The 16,218-nt window shown below is 41.1% G+C and overlaps 1 protein-coding gene across 4 annotated transcripts in view; it reads right to left on the reverse strand.

Moving 5' to 3' along the window:
• dbn1 (drebrin 1) overlaps positions 1 to 16,218 on the reverse strand; it is a 119,073-nt gene that overhangs the window by 15,805 nt on the left and 87,050 nt on the right. For 3 of the 4 annotated variants that reach the window (XM_063011312.1, XM_063011313.1, XM_063011315.1), the window contains 7 exons: positions 14,871 to 15,017; positions 9,829 to 9,906; positions 8,045 to 8,196; positions 7,061 to 7,118; positions 6,004 to 6,057; positions 4,122 to 4,236; positions 2,220 to 2,303 (listed from right to left, as the gene is read on the reverse strand). In XM_063011312.1, the coding sequence (XP_062867382.1) occupies positions 2,220 to 2,303; positions 4,122 to 4,236; positions 6,004 to 6,057; positions 7,061 to 7,118; positions 8,045 to 8,196; positions 9,829 to 9,906; positions 14,871 to 15,017 (688 nt within the window). The remainder of the gene's footprint in view (positions 1 to 2,219; positions 2,304 to 4,121; positions 4,237 to 6,003; positions 6,058 to 7,060; positions 7,119 to 8,044; positions 8,197 to 9,828; positions 9,907 to 14,870; positions 15,018 to 16,218) is intronic. The other variant, XM_063011314.1, reaches the window with a different exon arrangement.

Here is a 16,218-nt window from a genome sequence, read left to right on the forward strand (position 1 = left end):
CTGTGGTTCTCTCATGTTTAAAGCTCCCCTGTGTTACAACTGTAATCAAAGACCTCCAGTTGTGCCCTTGTGTACTTTTGCTGCATTTTGTACTCTTACTACATACTCCACCAGCGTATAATCAATTAATGATTTAAAACTGAAGGCAAGATGTATTAATGTGACGAGGCATGATGCAAATTTAAAAGGTGATCTGTATTAAGATTAAGATATTCCTAAAGCTGTAGCTTATCACTTCAATTTTTCAGTTTTTGATTTTTTGTTTTTGTTTTATTGTCCCAATTTTGGTATACCCAATTTCCTTGTATTCAGGCAACACCCACGCTGGCTCAGAAGGGCGACATGTTTAATTAATAAATTTATTTATTAAGATTTTAACGTCATGTTTTACATACTCTATCAGTTCAAGTCCTCAATGTCAAACACAGACATGGACAATTTTGTATCTCCAATTCACCTTACTTGCATGTATTTGGACTGTGGGAGGAAACCGGAGCTCCCGGAGGAAACCTCACGCAGACACTCCACACAGACAGGAACTCCACACAGAAATCAAACCCAGGACCTTCTTGCTGTGAGGCAACAATGCTTCCCACCAAGCCACTGTGCAGCCCCTTCTACATGTTTAAAGCCACAGACCACTGTAAAGTGTGGCTAATGGGATTCTTAGTGAGAGGAGCACACTATGTCCTCTGTTTTCCTTTAGCACTCAAGCATGTGCCTTAAAAGAGCCGATGAGTGTGGCATCCATGAAAGTTGGCTTACATATTATTCCAGGAACATACAGAGCTTATGCATTAAATGAGACCACACTGCATGGCTGCTAGCTTTTATTTTAATACATGATTAATGTCATGTATTAGAACTGCCAAATTATTATCTGAAGGCAAAATATCAAGCTGTACCTTTACTTACTATGTAGATCTATTCAGCACCACTGCACCCTACCTACCTCTGGTTTTGTAAGGTGGAGAAGCAACCACTCCACTTTTATCTAAAACTCAGTCTTCTCCCAAAATGCATAATGAGACTAAAGAATGCAGAGTAAGGAATTTGTAAGTGCTCCTCAATAGAGAATTCCTCAATCCAGAAACTCAAAAAAAAAAAAACCTTTCTAGTTGGCACTTCACTTGAGTTTACATTACAGGCTTTCATAAGATTAAGATCAGGGAGGTTGGATGGCCATAGCTGTCTTCTGTAGTTATTAAGCAGTGGTACAGTACAGTGGTACCTTGTAACTCGACGTCCACTAAAGTCAAAATCTTTGAATACGGTATTCCAAGATCAAGCACGATCAGGCATGATTAAGAAGCATAAAGAAAAAATATATAAAAGTCAAGGTAAAGTGCAGGTTTTATTGTATTTTTTTTATTGATTTTTAACTGTTTTACAATTGTATTTCAGTGTTTTTCATCTTATATCTTATATTTGTGTTATTTTAAAATATACTGTATGCAGTTCCACAGGACATGGAACGCATTAACAGGTTTCCCATACAGCCTTATGGGAAAAAATAACTTGAGACTCAACGCCTTTTAAATTCATCGTCACTCCCAGAACTAACTGACGTTGAGTTTTAATGATACCACTGTATTTTATATAGTCCTTGATGCTATGTATCATCAGAAGGTTCCCAGTGCCTTTGGATGTTTTATCCGTATTATCATGCTCTGTTTGCCAGACCTTGAGTATTTGTTGGCGTGGAGATGGCCTTCAATTTAGAGACTGGTAACTGCAAAATGCTCTAAATTTCTGCAAAATGTATACTATATGAAACACGCTTGTATGTCTATCATATGTAATCTGGGCGGCATGGGGGTTCGGTGGGTAGCACTGTCGCCTCAGCAAGAAGGTCCTGGGTTTGATTCCCAGGTGGAGAAGTCTGGGTCCTTGTTCTCCCAGTGTCTGCTTGGGTTTCCTCCGGGAGCTCCGCTTTCCTCCCACAGTCAAAAAACATGCAAGTGAGGTGAATTGGAGATACGAAATTGTTCATGACTGTGTTTAAACTGATGATTCTTATCTGTACTGTCATGAATGTAACCAAAGTGTGTAAACCATGATGTTAAAATCCTAATAAAATTAAACACACAAATTATATGTAATCTACTGTATGTACACTATGAAATGAGTTTAATCCTGACTTTCTTCATTAAGTTTATAAACAGTCTGTAAATGCCGGTGCTCCTGTGCTGATGAAGCTTGGTCAGTCCAGTACCTACCAGGTAGCCCTGGGCTGCGACAGGAGGGTGCACTGGACACACACAAACTGTGCTGCTGCTTCAAGAACGGACTGTCCAAGCGGCCTGGTCAACAGGAGACAGGAGCCCAGGACGGGGCCACAAACACACAGGCCCAACACACAGGTCGTGATAAAGAAAAGCCAAGGCAGGACAGATGAAAGGACCGCAAGGGAGTTGTAGAATGAGTGTAAGGGAAGCATAAACCAAAAATAATGGATTGGGCGAAATGGATAGCAGGGAATACAGAAAATGTCAGAGGAGAAAGAGAAAGGGAGAGAAAAGCTATTAGAGGGATGTCTTCACACATTGCAAAAATAGTATAAGTGTCAGACAGTCATGTGTGTTCTGTCAAAAGACAGAGACACATGCTGATAAAGAAAAGATCTAAAAAAAAATAGGCACAGAATTAAACAAAGACTAGTGTTCATTTTAGTCAGTGTTTAATAAAGTGCTCCAGCTAGTGTGTTTTAGACTTTTACGAGAAATACCACTGTCTGCTTTCAGATCCAACTAGCCTAGTTGTGATCTAGAAATGCAGCAGTGGTGTCCTGCACAGACGGGAGGTGTTCTTTAGATGTTTTCCATCTAATATTTCCAGAACATGCCTCCCTTAGCAAATGAAATACAGACAGGTGACAAGCTAGAGGAAAAACCTGAATACACGAGTGCAGATGCTTCTGGTCACGTGTAATGCATGACAGAATTCAACAATTAAAAATCCTAGGCCCTGTTGACCTTAATTTTGAATCAAGGGGGACAAAATGAATCAAGGAAGAGATTATAGTGACTTTCAACGAGTGTTGTACATGGGTGGCATACACCAAGAGAATGGTACAGGCTTGAATGCCTGACCTATGAAGTGAAGGGGTCTATTAGCTTTGTTTTGCCTAGGGGTACACGTCGCTGTCATGACTTGGCTTTGGGTAATCCCCTTAGGTTAATTTACATTTACACTTTCGGCATTTAGCGGACGCCTTTTTATCCAAAGCGACTTACAATTATTTTGGCGGTGGTGGGGCTTGAACCAGCATCCTTCTGATAACTAGTCAAGTACTTTAAATGCTAAGCTACCACTGCTTTTTTTTTTTGCATTTTCTTTAATTATGTCAACCTCCACCGAGAGCCGTGACTAACACGCGCCCCCTCCGACACTTGTGCAGTATCTGACTGCATCTTTTCCCCTGCACGAGCTCATATGTGGATCAGCTTTGTGTACAGAGAGCCACACCCTGATCCCCATGATCCCTTGTCTCTGTGCAGGCACTATCAATCAGCCAGCAGAGGTCGTAATTGCATCAGTTATGAACAACAAGCCAATTTGACAGAGCAGCTGGTAGCAGAGCTGAGATTCGATCCAACGAGTTCGAGATGTCAGCTCTGGTGTGCTAGCGTGTTTTTTTTACCGCTGCACCACCTGAGCGCCGCTACCACTGCCTTTAACGAGATTAAAGGGTCACTGCAAATCAACAAAAATTTGATTTATTAAATAAGAGGGAATGTTTCTACCCTGGTATAAGTGGTCCTTTCCACTTTCAACTAACTGACACTGCCTTCATTCACAGTACAAGGATTTACTGAATGGCCTGATGACTATAGAAAAGATAGAAGCCATATGCTAAAGCCTTTTTTCCAGGATTGACGTGTTGGACAGCACTCTAGAGCACCATCCTCAAAATAAATTATTTTTCCAATATTTTGTCATCTGCTTGTATGTTCTAATAACACATGTGAGAATTCTCCTACATGCGTTTACATTGATATCGCTTGCTGTTAATATATGGACAGATAAAGACTAGCATCACAGGACAAACAGAGAGTTTGAAACTAGTTCAGTATTATCACCCATTACATTCTTTCTTAGTTCTCGTTCTTTGGTCTTACCAGTCCTGTGGGTGCTGGTTGGTGATGTGTCTAGACTGGTGGCCACAGCTTTCTCTCTTTGTTTGAAGAACTCGCGTGGGTTGCTTGAGCGTTGAGCGATTATGGCAGCTGCCTCCTGTACAGATTTACAGTTTCAAAGTTGTTTCTTTTGTTGGCAAATAAGCAAATCATTTAATAGATCAATAGAAAAATGCTAGATAGATAGATAGATAGATAGATAGATAGATAGATAGATAGATAGATTACTTTATTAATCCCAAAGGAAGAGTCAAGTATTACTGCAGCTCAAATTACTAAATGAGTAAGTATTACTATACAATACTTGTAGGCAATAAATATAATAAAGATATGTAATATGTGATACACCAATCAGGCATAACATTATGACCACCTTCCTAATATTGTGTTAGTCCCCCTTTTGCTGGTGTACAGTGCGTTACAAATTAAATGTATTATTATTATTATTATTAACCAATATTAACTTCTTCAGCAATTTGAGCTACAGTAGCTCGTCTGTTGGATCGAACCACACGGCCATCCTTCGCTCCCCACATGCATCAATGAGCTTTGGCCGCCCATGACCCTGTCGCTGGTTTACCACTGTTCCCTTCTTGGACCACTTTTGATAGGTACTGATCACTGCAGACCGGGAACACCCCACAAGATCTGCAGGTTTGGAGATGTTCTGACCCAGTCGTCTAGCCATCACAATTTGGCCCTTACATCACAAATCCTTACACTTGTACATTTTTCCGGATCTCAGTAAAGCACATCTTCAGCTCAGACAAGAATTCCTGAAACTGCCTGTAGTCAAGAGCATTAGCTTTAATGAAATTAACACAGGACACGAGGATTTTCATAACGAAATCCCACTTAACTGCTTTGCAACACAGTTCAGTGGCTGCGGTCACTCATCTCTCTATTGATGCGCCAATCACTCCCCTCATGCTTGGAGCGCCACCCGTTGGATCGCTGCCGTATAATCTACTGAGACTCCGGGTGGCCAATTTTTGTTTCCTCTGTTATTTTTTTCCCGTTATAATACTGTGAGTTCGAAGATGAACAGGGGCCAGACAACATGTATTGCTGCTGTGGTTAAAGGGGCCGGTCAAATTAAAGCATCGGGCCGTAGTTTGATGACCCCTGCTTTATGCTTTTCTCTTGTTATGACCCTTGTTAGAAAAAATTGTGTTTTCATTTAATCTTTGTTTAATTCTAATTTATTTAAATTTACCCTCCATGTCACCCAAAGAGGATGGGTCTCAGTTTGGTTCCTCTAAAGGTTCCTTCTTTGTAATTTTTGAGTTCTCCCTGGGTACTGTTGCTCCTGGATTCTGTAAATGATTGAGACAATGTCTCTTGTAAATAGCACTGTACACAAAAATATGATTTGACTTTGGCACTCGGGTGGCGCTGCGGCCTATTACGCAAGCCCACCACTTCTGTTCAAATCTCAGTATTATTATAAGATGGGAAGGAAGGGAGGGGGATTGGCCAAAGCCCTGCAATAGATTGGCACACTGTCCATGGTATTGCCCTGCACCCAGTGTTTCCCAGTGGAACCCGACTTGCCGTGACCCTGATCAGTTTAACTTGCAGTGTAAGTGTAGCAGATGTTGTGGCTGCTTTTTTTAAACAGTCAGCTGAGTTTTTTTTCTTTTAGTTCTATTTTCACATGCTGACCTACTCCTCAAACAGCAGCAGGAATCCCACTGACCCATATGCAGAGCCCAGTGGAATTTCTGACGCAAAATACAATTTGACCTGAATCTGATCTATGTTTATAACTGACTGCTTATATTTAGTAACAGCCTGCCCAGACCGTGCAACATTACTATGATCTTTCTATATTAATGGCTTTGGAATAAATAAACAAACCCACCTCAACCTCTGTCTCCTTTTTCTCCAGAGAGGGGTCCTCCAAGCTAGCCTCTGTCTGAAAGGATGAAAACAGTGCTCTAATTTACACCAGGGGGCAGCAAAGATAAGGTTATGTGTAATGTATGGTTTGGTGAGAATATCAGCCACGGGAAAGGCTGCAATTGCATCAATTCACCTTAAACAGCATGGGCAAAAGTATGTGGACAGCTAAACAGCAAATCACATCTTTATGTGCTTGTTGAAAGTCTCAAAACTCCTCTTTAAATGTTTTGCTTTAGATTGTGGAACATTACTAAAGGGATTTAATTCTTTTTAATTGAGAATGTGTGTTAAAATGAGTAAACCCACTTAGTAGGGGTTCTATGAAGGTTTAGCTAGTTCTTCTTTTCCATTTTTATTTATGCCATGTTTTTTCCCTTTTTTCTTCTGCTGCTGAGGATCCCAATCATGTCCAAGGAGGGTACATTTGCCAGCCCCTCGCCCCCTTTGATGCACACACAGTCCCCGACCCCTTCTTATTTGCCCATACTTTGGTGGATTCGCACATGAGGCCACGCACCAATTTCCATGCTCCTCCACCTCTGCACAGGCACCTCGGGCTGCTAACCCGGGTCCTTACACAGCGTTTGAAGACCACACCCACTTATTAAGGCGATATTTTCCCACCCAGCAGACTGGTGGCCAATTTTGTCCACTGCAGACATTGCCAATTGTGCCCGCTAGAGGGCGCCCAGCCAACCAGCACTGGGGAGTTTAGAATCCCAGCGCTGGTGCTCTAGCAGAATATCCCACTGTGTCACCTGGGCCCCAAATTTAGCTAGCTCCTACCTAGCTACCTAGTAGGGGTGTGCACATACTTTTGGTCATGTAATGTAATCTGAGATTTACTCACAGCTCTTAATGTAATCATGAACGTCTACACATTTAAGATAATGAATGAATATTTGGTTGTATATTTAAATCACACTAGGAGCCTCAACCTACAGAAATAGGAATAAAAGTATATATTTAAATGATATTTTCCAAGACAATCCAGGACACGGAGCATATAGTCTTACAGTCAAAGCCTGAGGTCGTAATTTGTCTTTGGCCTCCTCTTCCTCTTGCATTTTTTTCCTGTGAAAACACATAAATCAAAAGATAGTTTTAATAATAGCCAAGAAAAAGTACAAATCTCAGCTGGAACATTTTTAAAACACATTAAAAACACTCCTTTTTATGATGCCAATACATTTTCCATAGGAAACAGATCTGGACTGCAGGCAGGCCAGTCAAGCAAGTGCACTCTGTGTCTATGCAGCCACTCTATTAAAGCGTGTGCCAAATGATGCCTGTCATTGTCTTGCATGGACATACAAGTTGCCTCAGTGACAGCATACGTCTCTCTAACATAACAGGACAGATGTTGGCTTTGGCACCTTTTGCAGGTATGGTCTATACAGTCATTTTTAACATTTACACAGAGAACTCTTAAGTGTGTTTTTCCCAAAAACAAGCTGAACTGTGGACTCATCTGACCACAACACGTTTTTACTTTTTTTGGTCCATCCAAGATGAGCTCAGGCCCAGTAACAGCATTTCTGCATAAAATTAATGTATGGCATTCTCTTTGCATAATAGTTTCAAGTTGATTCGGCGTATAACGCTGTTGTGACAATGGTTTTCTGAAGTATGCCTAAGCCCATGTGGCTATTTCTATCCCAGCGGCTTGATATAATGCTGTCTGAGGGCTCAAAGGTCATGCATATTCAATTGTGATGTCCGGCCTTGGCCTATATGGACTGGAATTTACTGGATTCCCTGAATGTTTTCGCAATATTATGTATGGTAGATGGTGAAAAAAACATTTGAACTGACTTCAAACTTTCCACTCTTTTTTTGCCCCCTCAACTATTTTGAATGTGTTGCAGACATAAAAATGGTCAAACTAAATATTAAATGTAATTTCATTGTACTTCTGTGAGATAGAGGTTTAATTTAACAAATTCTAGGTTCTGGAAATTGTATAAAAAGAAGCATCAATCTGGACAGAATGTGTTTACCTGTGTTCTTCAATCTCTTTCTCTCTCTCACGGTATCTTTTCTCTCTCTCCTCCTGTTCCTTTCTTTCCAGCTCCATCCTCTCCTCTTCAAAACGCTGCCGTTCTTCTGTCACCTTCTTTCGTTCTTCATCCTTCCTAAATTCTTCATCTCGCTGTTAAAATAATCAAATAAAGAGCTAAAGACCAACAGCTGTAAGCGTAGTTGGGTCCAAATTTAAATTCTCATCCTATATACAGTCAATCAGCTTTAAACATGCCACTGTAGTTCTGGCATGTTTTTTATCAGCTCCACTTGCCATATAGAAGCACTTTGTAGTTCTACAATTACTGAATATAGTCCATCTATTTCTTTACATACCCTTTTAGCCTGCTTTCACTCTGTTCTTCAATGGTCAGGACCCCCTGAGAATAGTCCACCAACCAAAAATATATCCAGCCAAAAGTGCCCTGTGACCACTGATAAAGGTCTAGAAGATGACCAACTCAAACAGCAGCAATAGATGAGCGATCGTCTCTGATTTTACATCTACAAGGTGGATCAACTAGGTAGGAGTGTCTAATAGAGTGGACAGTGAGTGGACATGGTATTTAAAAACTCCAGCAGCACTGCTGTGTCTGATCCACTCATACCAGCACAACTCACACTAACACACCACCATCATGTCAGTGTCACTGCAGTGCTGAGAATCATCCACCACCTAAATAATACCTGCTCTGTAGTGGTCCTGGGAGAGGCCTGACCATTAAAGAACAGCATAAAAGAGGGCTAACAAAGCATGCAGAGAAACAGATGGACTACAGTCAGTAATTGTAGAACTACAAAGTGCTTCTATATGATAAGTGGAGCTGATAAAATGGACAATGTGTGTAGAAACAAGGAGGTGGTTATAATGTTATGGCTGATCGGTGTATATATGAGGGATTTAATGGACTATTTGGCAAAATCTCTAAATTCCTTGAAACTCTGCATTGGGAAATGTTTTTAATCTTTTAGACTACTCACTAATGAGTCTTTTGTTTCTAGAATATGTTTGAAACATAAAATGAGCAATTTTATGTAAATAAATTGTAAAATGAAATGGTTTTATTGAATGTCTATAAGCTTTGTCTTGTGGTGGTACCCTTAAAGATTCTCATACACCTTTAAGGTTCATGATGCACTGATACTGCAAATGACCTTTATGTACTGTACTTTTGAATGTAAAAAGTGTTCTCTTGGGGTGCTACCCCAGCAACAAGCAGATGTTGATTTGAGGACTTTTACTAGCTGGATAATGCTAGTGTTAAAAACTAAGCAGGAATCCAAATGATGCTTAAATAATGTGATTCCGATGTATTATTGATGCTGATATTACCATGCCATTAAGTATCGCAACAAATTAAACCAAAAAACTAAACAACCCAGTAGATTACTAAGCAGAAATCTGATTTGTCACTGACCCCAGTGAAAGTTTTATCCTCCTTAAATACCCTATAATTAGTGCAAATAAAATTATATAGGCCAGCAGTCTTGAGGGTTTTTTTTTAAACCACATTGAAGGGCTAAACCTCCCCTGAAACTAATATTGATAATAAACTAATTAGAACAAAACTGGGCTGTAAAACTCTATATTACCATGATGAACAGTTCCTCACTCGTGTCCTCATTAGTGCTAAAGCTAGAACCAAGAGATCAATGAGCAGCTCAGGAACAGTGTGCTAGCACAGACCGTACGGATTCTCATCTCCACTCTCTCGGGTCAGACTCTCTTCTAAATGCAGCAACAGCACAATCTGATCTCTACCTTGGCTTGTTCCCAGAATTCCTCACGATTGATCCTCTTCATCTCGATCTCTGCATTGGTTTTCTGGTAGGTGGTGCCCTGTGGAAAGACAGAAAGCAGTGAGGAGAAAGTGTGAGTAGTTAATTAGGACTGCAGTTAAGGATGGGTGTGATGTTCCAAGAGAGGCATCATGGGGGCTGAATTCTGCAGTACAGCAAAAACAAATGTGAAGCAGAATGACAGTGTTTCTATTTGCATAATAAATATTATCCTATATATTAGCAACGATCAATGAAGGTATTTAGTACAAGCACTTCAATTATATGACTACAGGATGATTTTTTTACCCCCTTTTTCTCCCAATTTAGAGTAGCCAATCCACTGCTGGTCAACCCAACGGCGTCCAAGAAGGGTGTTTATTCACCCATACTTAGGTGGATTTGCACATGAGGTCGGCTTCGCGTACAGAGGGCCACGCTCCAATCTCTGCTCTCCTTCAGTCTGTACAGGCACCCTGGGTAACCAAGGTCCTTACACAGTGTTGATAACCCCATCCCCTTAGTCTGGTCTTTTCCCACCCAGTAGACTGGAAGCCAATTTTGTCTGCTGCAGGCATTAGCCAATTGTAAGGGGTACATGACCAGCCAACTGGTAGCAGAGCTGAGATTCAAACCCAAGGGAGGACAGAAAACAAGCTCACGCCCCCCAGCATCCCATAAAAACAATAAATTGTGCTGAAATTAATTTAAGATACCAAATCAGGCTCTAGATATACACAAACTACCACCTAAAAGAGCTGAACAATGGTATTCATTTCTGCTTTGGCAAAGGCCTTAAGTTTAGTTAACAGAAGTCATTAGTCTTTGTCCATGTCATATGGAGCAACTAGAGTGCTAACCACTAAAACCAAGGCCTAAAGTGGAGTGGGCCCCTAAAAATAGTTGAATTGTAAAACGGAAGGCTGTGTGAGGGACCCAGCAGCCCTTCTTGGTGAAAGAGCAAGCCAAACTACATTAATTAACCTACATTAATTAAACACTGATCTACTGGGATGCAAGATTGTTCCACCTTCACTATAAACAAATCCTTAAACACAGCCCCACAACTCGTGCTGTTTGCAACCCCACTACCAGGGCCCACAAAAACCCTTGAATACTTTGATTTAAGATATTAGATCATGCTATTTTCATGGGCAGTCGAATAAATCAGGCTCAAATGATTGCTCAAATGTAACAACAAGAGGGCGGCACGGTGGCTCGGTGGGTACTACTGTCGCCTCACAGCAAGAAGGTCCTGGGTTCGATCCCCAGGCGGAGCGGTCCGGGTCCTTTCTGTGCAGAGTTTGCATGTTCTCCCCGTGTCTGTGTGGGTTTCCACCGGGAGCTCCGGTTTCCTCCCACAGTCCAAAAACATGCAGGCAGGTTTATTGGAGACACTGAATTGCCCTATAGGTAAATGTGTGTATGTGTGTGTGTATATGTATGTGTGTATGCCCTACAATGGACTGCCGCCCCATCCAGGGTGTTACTATGTGCCTTGTGCCCATTGAAAAGCTGGGATAGGCTCCAGCACCCCCCGCGACCCTAATTGGATAAGCAGTTAAGAAAGTGAGTGAGTGTAACAATAAGAGGTGAAAGTAAACACCCCCAGTGAGCGGCTTTCACTAAATTACATTTATGGGTTTAATATTAGTGTGACCGTAAGGTGACACATTGCATTTGTATCAGAAGAAGACCTTTATTTGTCATATATACATATACACAAGTACAGTTCTTCTTCTTTTTCCGCATATCCCAGCTTGTTTGGAAGCTGGGGTCAGAGCGCAGGGTCAGCCATCGTACGGTGCCCCTGGAGAAGACAGGGTTAAGGGCCTTGCTCAAGGGCACAATGGTGGCTGCATAGCAGAGCCTGGATTTGAACCGGCAATCTTCTGACTGATTGCCCAAAGCTCTACCCACTAGGCTACCACTGTCCCTACAAGCCAAAGAGCAAACTTGATGAATCAGACTTTAAAACTACTGTGTCTCAGTTGATTGTGTAGTGAGATAAGTGCTGTCTGTGTTTATTCATTAAGTGAAGGCCAAGTCAGCCACATGGACAGAGATCACGCTGATCTGGGAGACAAACAGGCAGGAGACGCTAGACGGCCATAGACGTATGTATGAGTCACCGCCCGCCTTGGCGTTCACAGATAGGAGCATTGTTTCATTTCCCCCATTCTAACAATACGGTCAGTAAATGCTTGAGCACTTCCTTCTGAAAGCACTAACAAGACGAAACCCCTATGCCAAACTTCACACTGACGTAATTTGACTTTTGCATAGTTGCTGCTCTGTTTGGATCAGCACAGATGCCAAAAAAAGCATACGCAGATAAATAAGGCCTGACCTAATTCACGACCATGAAAATTGCATCACGAACCATAAAATGAGCCTTTTCCCATGTGATACACAATTTGCTGTGAAATTCTAAATTTAAGGTTTGGGTTTAGTGATGTAGCATTTAAGTGCCTCACGTTTACTGGTAAATTTGCACAATGAGGCGGTCCTAGTGTAATTCATCTTTAGAATTTGCTGATCGGGAGCATAATACTTTACTGGCTTGTTCTTTTGAGATGCAGTACAGACTACAGAGAGATGATCACGTGTGTAGAGAAGCACTTTTCCTTTGATTACGGAATCCCCAAAGGAACAAAATGCACTCAAACGTAAACATATACAGTGGTACCTTGTAACTCAACATCCCCTAAATTTAAAGTCTTTGAAACTCAACGCCCTTTGTTTAAAACTTTGTACCCTTAAACTCAACGTTTCCCTTAAACTCAACGTGTTCAGTTTGTTTTTTAAATTTCAAATTAACAACGAACAGTCGCTCTGTTCAGCGCCCGGCTTGAACTGTAATACGTCATCAAAGTGTGCATATGAGAAACTGCATTTGTGTGCAATAACCATCAGATTCACTCTGAAAGCTCCACATGTATCTGTGTTTAGCTGGATTTTCTTCACTGTTTCACTTTTAAACTTGTGTTACAGCTCGGGGTGCTGAGAAATTGTAAGAATCAGCTTTTTACTTCAGGGTTTTTTTTTATATAATATTTGTGTTATTTTTAGTGTATAAGCGTCAAAAACAACCCAATTATTTTACATATGCCTAAAATATATGAACGTCCACGGGACCATGGAACGCATTAACAGGTTTCCCATACATCCTTATGGGAAACTCAAAAAATAAAAAAACTCAACGTCTTTTAATCTCAATGCCACTCCCAGAACCAATTGACATTGAGTTTAAAGGTACCACTGTACATCAAACATTGTCAGCACACTACACCACAGAAAGTCTGTTACACTAGCAATCCTACAGCAATTCAGTTAGCAATCGGTTAGTCAAAATGTCCAAGATGTTGAACTGTAAAGCAGCTAAAAACACAACTCAGGTAACTGAGTTTGGAAAACTCCCCATCACTTTTTGTGTAGTTAAAACATGGATGTGAATTTTTGGATTTGAGACTGTCGCTGGATGTTTAGGGTTTTCATTCAATCATTAAGGTGGGCTGTGCTGTGTATTGTAGCTTCCATTTATTCAATCATTTAGTTAATGACTGCAGTGAAATGTGGCACTTTTCTTTAAAAATCCATGAAATCTGTGATTTTTAAAAAAACAAGCACCATGTTTTTTCACTGGTAATAACAAAACAGGGTGGTATTTAAAAAAGAAAAGAATCTTCTTACATAAACTGGAGTCCCCCATGTCTAACGTTAAACATTTAGAGAAATTACACTTCATTTTGAAAAGCAAAAGCACTTTGTCTTTTAACATTGGAAATTGTTTATACACTGTATGGGCACTGCCATTAACTGGCGCCTAGTGTTTCTTGAGAACTGGGATAGGCTCCAGCACCCGTCCTGACCCTGGTTCTGATAAGTGGCTTAAAAAGTGAGTGAGGCTACACCGATCAGCCATAACATTAAAACCACCTCCCTGTTTCTACACTCACTGTCCATTTTATCAGCTCCACTTACCATATAGAAGCACTTTGTAGTTCTACAATTAGTGACTGGAGTCCATCTGTTTCTCTGCATGTTTTGTTAGCCCCCTTCCATGCTGTTCTTCAATGGTCAGGACCCCCACAGGACCACTACAGAGCAGGTATTATTTGGGTGGTGGATGATTCTCAGAACTGCAGTGACACTGACATGGTGGTGGTGTGTTAGTTGTGAGTTGTGCTGGTATGAGTGGATCAGACACAGCAGTGCTGCTGGAGTTTTTAAACACTGTGTCTACCCACTGTCCACTCTATTAGACCCTCCTACCTAGTTGGTCCACCTTGTAGATGTAAAGTCTGAGATGATCGCTCATCTATTGCTGCTGTTTGAGTTGGTCATCTTCTAGACCTTCATCAGTGGTCACAGGACGCTGCCCACGGGGCACTGTTGGCTGGATATTTTTGGTTGGTGGAATTCTTCAGTCCAGCAGTGACAGTGAGGTGTTTAAAAACTCCAGCAGCGCTGCTGTGTCTGATCCACTCATACCAGCACAACACACACTAACACACCACCACCATGTCAGTGTTAGTGCAGTGCTGATGATCCATCACCCAATTAATACCTGGGGGAGTCCTTACCATGGAAGAACAGCTTGAAAGGGGGCTAACAAAGCATGCAGAGAAACAGATGGACTACAGTCAGTAATTGTAGAACTACAAAGTGCTTCTATATGATAAATGGAGCTGAGAGAATGTACAGTGAGTGTAGAAACAAGGAGGTGGTTTTAATATTATGGCTGATCCGTGTATCTCTTTGAAATCTGCATTGTGCTGGTGCCTCGACCAGACAATAGGAATCTTGGGTAAAAATGGTGACAAGGTAATTCCCCATTCATCCTTTCCTTCCTCAGATATGGCCAATTGTGTTTGTAAAGCAACCCAAGCAGCTTATTTATTTTAAGTACATTATAAGAACTGTATGTTCATTCTGTCACTTCAGTTCACTTCAAAAAACATCATTCAACATTTACTGAAGTCCTTTTTTAGACTAAAAAAAACTCCCACTTAAGTCACGTACCACTTGCTCCGCGTTCTCCTCATCTCTTATTCGCAGGCGGCCGAGCACCGGGCTGGCGGTCGGCACCGTCCCATTGGTCAATCTTTGCCCGATGGCTGAAGGGTCGATGTCGTCCATGCTGCTGGCATTGATGATAACGTCAACACCCTGTAGAGAAAGAGAAAGGAAAAGAGAAAGAAATGCATCAGCGCTGTTGCTGTTGAAACGCGTAACCACAGGCCACACTCTACTGAATAGCGAGGACTCGGTGTGTGTAGCGCAGCGGGACTCCTCCAGAGTGGCTCAGTGCTGAGAAGACTTCAAAGTATAAGTGGGAGGATAAAAGGGGAAATAGGTGAAATTGAGAAACCACCTCTGGCTCTGCTTTTCATAAATAAGAATGAGGTGGACGTCCAGTTCGGTGCAGGCTCAATAAATGAAGGCATTTGCACTACAAAGAAAAAGTCCAGATTGTGTATGCAGCACAGTTTGCTTCAATTTTATATATTCTGTATTAAGTAGGGCTGTCAAATGATTTAAAAGTTTAATCGCGATTAATCTCAGAATTTCATATAGTTAATCGCGATTAAGCGCATAAAAAAAAATCTGTGTAAATGTTATAGAAAACAAGGATTTTTAAGTGAAATGTTACAATTAAAATGGTGAACACATTTTATGCTAAATGTACTTATGTTAAAAACTGCTGGGACAAGAGAAAACTGTAAGGGAGTTTTATTCACTCACATACTAGGCAGTAATACTATCCAGCAGAGACCCTTGACTTCGTATATATGTCAGATTGTAGGTTAAAATTTCTCCATCAGCAAACATTGTGAATCAGCGGTGCTTCAGGTGGGATAAGGCGTAGTTAATGTAACAGACTTTTCTGTGGTTGTATCGTGACAATGGTTTGATGGACGTTTCTACATGAAGTGAGTGTGTTTTGACCCTTTGGGGCTTCCATAGTGCATGGAATAGCATGCTTGGCTAACGCGATGACTCTAGCTGTCCGCTATTCGGTACCGTAACAGAAAAAGTAATAAAGTGTTTTGCTCCCGACAATTTGTGAATATAGCGTGTATTTATTTCTTTATTAAGCAAGTGCATCACTACGACGCTCGGTTACATTTGAGAAACGCTGTCTTAAAGAACGACGCCGTGCACGGTCAAGTCTCAACATGAACTACGGATGACTCGCAGAGCCAAATAGAATTTGCATAAACGGCACTATTTTTTTTAATCGCGTTAAATTGAGATCACGTTAATGCGTTATTATCACGTTAACTTCGACAGCCCTAGTATTAACCAATCCAAACCTATCCAACCACTTTTTTCTCCATTTAACCACTAACCCACCTATTTAGCCAGA

The sequence above is a fragment of the Trichomycterus rosablanca genome, chromosome 16 (genome assembly GCF_030014385.1).
Source record: "Trichomycterus rosablanca isolate fTriRos1 chromosome 16, fTriRos1.hap1, whole genome shotgun sequence".
In the NCBI taxonomy this organism is placed as follows: domain Eukaryota; kingdom Metazoa; phylum Chordata; class Actinopteri; order Siluriformes; family Trichomycteridae; genus Trichomycterus; species Trichomycterus rosablanca.